Source organism: Mus musculus, chromosome 8 (assembly GCF_000001635.26).
Source record: "Mus musculus strain C57BL/6J chromosome 8, GRCm38.p6 C57BL/6J".
In the NCBI taxonomy this organism is placed as follows: Eukaryota; Metazoa; Chordata; class Mammalia; order Rodentia; family Muridae; genus Mus; species Mus musculus.
The window spans coordinates 4,252,766-4,259,595 of NC_000074.6; the positions used below are offsets into that span (position 1 = coordinate 4,252,766).

The 6,830-nt window shown below is 56.1% G+C and overlaps 2 protein-coding genes across 3 annotated transcripts; one reads left to right on the forward strand and one right to left on the reverse strand.

Moving 5' to 3' along the window:
- Positions 1 to 336: 336 nt before the first annotated feature.
- Positions 337 to 3,455, forward strand: Snapc2 (small nuclear RNA activating complex, polypeptide 2). 2 transcript variants are annotated; one of them, NM_133968.1, is made up of 5 exons: positions 337 to 539; positions 1,517 to 1,636; positions 1,786 to 1,854; positions 2,227 to 2,608; positions 2,716 to 3,455. In NM_133968.1, exons 1-5 carry the CDS (start codon positions 357 to 359, stop codon positions 3,039 to 3,041), a joined length of 1,080 nt encoding a protein of 359 aa, NP_598729.1. In that variant the 5' UTR covers positions 337 to 356; the 3' UTR covers positions 3,042 to 3,455. The 2 variants fall into 2 exon arrangements, with proteins under 2 accessions (NP_598729.1, XP_006508746.1); XM_006508683.4 differs by lacking the exon at positions 337 to 539 and adding an exon at positions 611 to 886 and having other exon boundaries at positions 2,716 to 3,052.
- Positions 3,456 to 4,880: 1,425 nt separating this feature from the next.
- Positions 4,881 to 6,509, reverse strand: Ctxn1 (cortexin 1). The gene is made up of 2 exons (NM_183315.2): positions 6,286 to 6,509; positions 4,881 to 5,882 (listed from the first exon to the last, which is right to left on the reverse strand). The coding sequence occupies exon 2, from the start codon at positions 5,862 to 5,864 to the stop codon at positions 5,616 to 5,618; it is 249 nt and encodes an 82-aa protein (NP_899138.1). The 5' UTR covers positions 5,865 to 5,882; positions 6,286 to 6,509; the 3' UTR covers positions 4,881 to 5,615.
- Between the last annotated feature and the right edge of the window lie 321 nt (positions 6,510 to 6,830).

Here is a 6,830-nt window from a genome sequence, read left to right on the forward strand (position 1 = left end):
ACATATCGAGATCCAGGCCAGCCAAGATGACATAGAGCGACACTGCCTCACAAATGGCAAGCCCACGTTTTTGAGGGCATCTGCCCACTTCTCTATGAAAAGCAAAGCACACAGTATGGACTTCATGACGTAGTTCGGAAATATAGGGTCTAAAGTTTTTTGCTGCAGCTCACGAGTGACATAAAACGCAGATAAAACACTAATCCCTCTGCCCGCCTCAGTCTCTGTAGCAACACCCGGCAGCAGACAAACGCGAGCCACGCCCCCGGTCTGCTAACTTCCGCGAAGTGCTCTTGCAGACCGCCTCAGCCTCCGTAGCCCCGCCCACTAGGGAAAGAGCCCCGCAGTGTCCCGCTATGAAGCCACCGCAGAGACGGCGGAGGGTCCCAGCACGCTACGTAGGTGAAGCTACGGGCCCCACCGCTTGGAGCCCCCGCGAGATGCGGCATCTACTGAGACTACTTCAGGCTCGGCGGGGCCAGCCGGAGCCAGACGCCGCGGAGCTGGCCCAGGAGCTGCGAGGCCGCAGCGAGGCCGAGGTGAAGCCCTGGTGCTGGGGGCGGGGCCGGGGCCGGGGAGCGGGACGGCCGTGCTAAGGTGGAGCTGGCCGGGTGGGTGGACCGTCGCGGATCTCAGCGGCGCGCGGGATTTGCGTGCAAGATGGAGTTCAGGGCGGGGGTGTGGGTGGAATTTGAGGAGGGGGTCATGGAGGTGACCAAGGAATACTGACTGATCAGGGGCGGGTGACAGTGAGGTTTAGAGTGAGGCTAAACTCTGGTAAAGCTGCGGCGCAGTGGGTGGGAGGAGTTCGGGGGCGGGGCTGCGATGGCGTGCTGCCCGACTGCGGGTCTGTGAGTGAATATGGCAAGTGGAGCATGAAGAGGTGGTATGTGAGTGGGAAAGCCTGGGAGTGGGGCGTTACGACTGGGTGGAGTGAGTCTGTGGGTAAGGCTGTGGAGAGTTGTGAGGCTGTAGAGTGTGGGCGGGAAACGTCGGCGTGCTAAGCGTAGGGGAGTGGAGGTGAGTGGAAGAGAGGGTGGGGCGTGGATTAAGGCAGAGTTGGTAGCCCGGTGTGTGACATACACCTCTAATCCTAGCACCTGGGATCCTTTCATTGGTGGACCTCTTTGAGTTCAAGGCCAGCCCAACCTACATAGTTCCAGGACAGCAAATGCTGTCTTAAAAAAAAATATCAGCAATAACAACAAAAAAAGTTAATTTGAGTACAACCAAAGTGAGAATCTACAAAATGGAGTGGAGTGGAAGTGAACAGATTAGTTCTCATTATAAGAGCAAACAATGGCTCCAGGAAGGAACAAGAATAGGCCTAGCTTTTACATCTTCATTAGGTAGCTTGGTCACACACTGGGGCCTTGGCTCAAGTCCCAGCAGTTCTGGGAATGCACAACGCTGGACTAGTCCAGGAGAGGGAGCAGTAGCAGGGCCTGAGAACAGCAAGGTGGTAGACTTTGGTCTTGCCTCTGTTTCTGAGCTCACAGCCTGTCTTCCTCCCCAGATCTGTCGCTTTATCCAGCAGCTCAAGGGCCGGGTGGTTCGAGAGGCCATTCAGAAGATGCAGCCAGGTGGCAGAGAGGGGCCAAGGCATCAAGGAACACCGCTCCCAGCCCCGGTAGAGGTGAGGCAGGAGGGCAAGGTGGGGGATGGCCAAGGCTGGCTTCTTAGGGAGGGAGGATAACCTGGTCAGAGGAATACAAGAAAGAGCAAAACTTGGGACCCCTGGGGGCTTGTCCCTAGACTGACCATGTACCAACTGGCTTCACCCAGGTATGGATGGATCTTGCTGAGAAACTAACAGGCCCAATGGAGGAAGCCCTGACTGCAGCTTTCTCCCAGGTAAGCCCATTCCCTTGGCAAGTCCAAGGGTGTTTATTAATAGGGTACCAGGATGCCCTATACATCAATAACCCAGGGGTAGAGAGCCACTGGGTTTAGTCAGGCAGTGGTATTGTATATAATCTCCAAATTTGAAGGAGTAGAGAATTGCCAGGCCCCTCCTAACACTACCCAAAAAGAAAAGAAAGAAATGTAGATCTGGTACAAAGTCAGTAACTCCAGCCAGGCACTGACACTTGAGCCATAGTGTCTATGGCCATCTCTTGTGTGGATCACCTTCAGAGCGTGCAGAGGCAGAGGGTCCATTCTAGGTCTAGCAGTGGAAGATGAAAGACTTCCTCCCGTCCTGCCCTGACGGCTCTTCCCCATTAGGTGCTCACCATTGCTGCTGCAGAACCCCTCAGCCTCCTGCACTCCAGGCCAGGCAAGCCCACAAAGGCCCGTGGAAAGGCACTGGTGTTCTTGAGCAACCAAGATGGGCAGAAGGATCCTGCATCTGAAGGTTCTGGGCCTGTCCCCATGACTGCTGCTGACCCTACTCGTGAGGCTTCTGTCTCTGACCCTAAGGCCTCTGGAGCCAACCCTGAGACCTCTGGCCTTGCCTCAGAGGTCACTGTCCCTGACCCTGATGCCCCAACCAAGTCCCTGGCTGGATCCTCCACAGAGAGAGACCTTGCTGTGGACTTTGAGAAGATCTACAAATACCTTTCCTTCTCCTCCAGAGGTGGCCATGGCCCTGAGCTCTCAGCAGCTGGTAAGAGCTACTAGGGAGGAGAGGGCTATACTGTGTTTGTGTTGCGAGGGGGTTGTCTGGGGGATGTTAAAACCTGTCCTCTCATTCTTCTCCTTTCCTTCTACCAGAGTCAGCTGTGGTCCTTAACCTGCTCATGGCACTTCCAGAGGAACTGTCCCACCTGCCTTGCACGGCCCTGCTGGAACATATGACCAAAACATATGCTCAACTGATGGCTCCCCAGACCGCTCTCCCTGGAGAGAAGAGGCCCAGGCCTGGGACTGAAGATGGAGGGACTGGCTCCACAGGGCCAGAGGAGCCTGACCAAGCTAGTCCTCAAGCTTCTGAGCCCATAGAGCCGAGGCTGGCCTGGAAAGCAGTTGGGATCTGCCCACTGAACCCGTTCCTGGTACCCCTGGGCCTCGTGAGCCAGGCCCCCAGCCCTTCGAGGTGAAGAGTACAGCAGACGAGATGTGCTGAGTTTTGCCCAGAACATCAGTCCAGCACCACTGGTGTTGGAACTTGATTGTGGACTTCCTGACACAGTGTTCAGCCATAGGCTAAGCCTTCAGATGCTGTATACACCAGCAGCCTTAGAAAGTGAAGCACAATTGTGATGAATGAGGGCTGGAGAGACGGAAGGCTCTACACAAAGCAGGATTCCTGCACTGGTAGATTGGGGCAAGTGTCTCTAGCCCACTGTGCCTATTCTCTGCCATAATAGCAGCACATCATTACCCCTTTGTGTGTGGCTCTAGCATCTGGATCCCCCCCAGCACACTCTCCCCACCTCAGTGGACCTCTGGATGGTTCTCTTCACCTTTTCCTGGGGTGTCCTGTAACCCTCAATAAAGCTATCATCTACCTAGCTGTGATTCCCCCTTTGACATAAAGATAAGAGTGGGGGCTCTGAAATGACACAGTTTGGGAGCTGGAGTGAAATGCCAGGGGAGATAGTGCTGTCACTGGCAAAAGCTGGTACCTGGGCTGGTGAAATAGCTTCAGGGGTAAAGCACTTGGTATGAAGCCTGGCATCTGAGATCAAATCCTTGAAGTCATGTAAAGGTGAGGAAGAAAAAAGCCCCTGAAAGTTGTTTGGCCAAACACATGCTATATAAACATGCATGTACACCTATATCATGCACTCACAAACTTAATGGCAATTTACAAAGCTGTTTTCTGGAGTGACCTTAATCTGGCATAAGGAGCTCCTTGGTGACCATGTGGATGGTTCTTTGACAAATGTAGATGGAAGAGAAAAGCAGGGCTGGTTCTGTGGGGATGGGTATTAGGGGCAAGTTTTCTATAGATGACTGAAGTTGGCCGTGTGGCCCACTTGATGGAGCAAAGCCCTGGTTCCATGGAGAGGACTGCCAGGGGGACTAGCAGAGAGAGGGCTGGAGGAAGAAGGGAGTGTCTCTTGAAACTGGGGCTGGAACCTTAACCACCCCGAGAAATACAGGGATGAGGGAGGCAGACCTGGAGGAGCTTTAGGATAGTGTGGACTACAGAGCTGCAGGGAGTGGCTGCGGTTATGGTTGAACCCCAAGACCACTTACCCCTTTATGCTGTAGTTCTTTCCACAGAAGCTCCACCTGCTCTGTGGGTATGGAGTACTGCACAGGCCCGGGGAGCTAGGTCTCTTTGGGGAAACAGATGCCCTCCCACCATAGCACCCTCCCCCAAGCCTAACAAGTTGAGAGTAAAATTTCTGTTCTCTGAGCTGTGCCTTCGCATGGCTTTCCTTTTATAGAAAAGCTCAATTCTCCCCACACACGTTGCACACGGCTCCCTGAGGATCTCAACACATCTCCCAGGCAGATTGTGGAGCCAAGCCAGCCCACTCCCTAGTCACAGCCTCACAAAGCCAAACCCACAGCTTCTAAGACACACTGGATGGGGACAAGAGGGACCAGGCTCAGGAGTTTGGGGGTTATAGGTATGGTTTTAGAAAATAACCTCTAGGCTAACTCCCCATAGTCCCCCCCCCCCCCGTGTGGGGTTGTCTCAACTATACCATGGGGGAGGGGCTGGAGGTGGTTACTAGCCCCCCACCTCCAAAGCTACTGAAGGGTTGTGTATGAAATTGGGTGTTTGCAGGATTAGGCAGCAGTCAAAGGCAAGAGCAGATGTGGGTTTTGATTCCAGATCAATGGCTTGGGGGCAAGTTATTTTAGCGGCTTGGACTTCCAGTCGTCCCCTGGCTTGTAGAATGGGGGATCCTAACAGGAGCTTGGCTTGTTGGCTGTTTGTCACAAACCCTCAGAAGCAAACAGGCTAAGAACAGGACTGGTTAACTCAGCAATCTGCTTCACATGCAGTAAGCACTCAATAATAGCTTTTATTATAATTGCCACGGTTCAGAGGCGGGGAGGTGTGAAAGGCAAGGGAAGGGCATGGGGACAAGGGGGACATGGGAGAGGTGGGACAAAGGAAAGGCACTCTAACCTGTGCTGGGGCCGAGTCTGGGAAGGGGATGAGCCTGCTTGTACTCCCGCACATAAAGTGCCAGATATTATCAACACAAGCAGCAGCCATGGTGGGGTTTCTGGGTCTGTCTCTGAGGCAAACTGTACCGTGCATTATAGGTAGGCAGCGTCCAATGTGAGTCGAAGAAAGCCTGCCTGCCAGGGCCAGGACTCAAGGAGTGCACTGAAATTGAGGATGACCATAACAAAGAAATAAGAGATAAGAGGTGTCCGCATTTCCAGGAAAGAATGTAGCATGCCTGGTAGTTGGGGAAAGCTGAGGTTGGTGCGGGGTCCTTCACTCACCAGGGACTCAGTGTTGAGGGATCAGCAATGAGGATAAGTATGTAGAGAGAAGGGGACAGGGTAGATAAAGGCACCAGGTGGGGTTCTGGCCTGGCCAGGAAGGAAGATGGGTAGCTAAGGTAGGTAAGGACTGGACTTCTCCGAACGCCCTCAACTTCGAGCTAGGGCATCTAGGCATAACCCTGAGCACAGTCCAGGCTGGTGGCACCCCTCCACGGGGATGACCCTAAGGACCTGCCCCGACTGGTTCCCCATCACACCAACGCATAGTCGAACTGCCCGCGTTCGAGCGCCTCCTTGTGGTCGGTCCAGGACGAGGCGGGCATGCGGCTGTAGGGGTCTAGCAGTATGCGCACACAGCGCACCATCAACAGAACCAACACCACGAGCAGGCAGAGCACGAAGGCGAACACCGTGCGTTGCTCGACGTCCAGGCCCGCGCCCACCGGGGGCCCCGTCGACGGCGGCAGCGGCTCCGGTGATAGTGTCCACGCCGAACTCATAGCTCACATCGCCGCGCTCTGAGGAGAGAGGGGTACCCACCCCGGGGTCCGCGGGGATGAGGCTATGCCCTTCCTGCACCTCCATCCACCCCTTCTGGAGTAGCCCCTTTGCTGTATCCCACAGCATCATCTCTGTCCGTGTTGTCGTCTCCGGGCTACGCCCATGCCCCGCCTGTGCGCTCCGCCGCCACAGCCACGCGGGGACTCAACTCCAGCGGTGCGCGCAGGTGGGGTCGCTGAGAGCCGGGACAGGTCAGCTTAGATCTGCCCAGCCCGCGCACAACAGGTGCGATCGCGCTGGGACAGAGACCAGAGCTGCACTGTTTGAACTGGTCCCCGCCCCGCTCCCTTTGTTCTCCAAGGCCCAAGACCCCCCTCCCCCACCGTAGCCGACTCCCGGGCTACAACGCGCCCCCCTCACCCTTGGTCCTAGACGGGGACCGGCCGCCCTGCAGCCCCTCTCTCTCTCTCTTTCTCGGAACTCGTGCGCTGCTTTGCTCTGGTCTTCCCGGGTGGCAGTGGTAGCGGCGGAGGCTGTGGCAGCCCCGGCTCAGCCCACCCCACCCGCCCCTGGAGCGGTGGAGACCGAGGGAGGAAGGAGAGCCGCGCGCCAGCCCAGCCGCCGCGGCTGTTCCCATGGCGACGAGGGCGGGGCTGCGAGGGGGTGGTGGCTGTGTTAGGAGCGGTGCCTGGGCTTGTGACCCCGCCCCGGCCTGCCTATCGGAAGGCTGAACCTTCCCACCGCTGTGCCAGCCCAGACAGCCTCAGCTTCCAGCTCCTAGAGCACCCAGGACCTCGCCAGGACATGGGCATTTACGCCTCTCCCACGGAAGCCTCTCCTAACCTCGGTGTCTGTATCCGTATTCTTCCCGGGCAACCCCTTACCCCAGTCTCTGTTAGTTAAGCCCCGAAGCCTTAGGGAACCCCGAATTCAACTGAGACCCCAGACAGCTGGGATGCTTATTC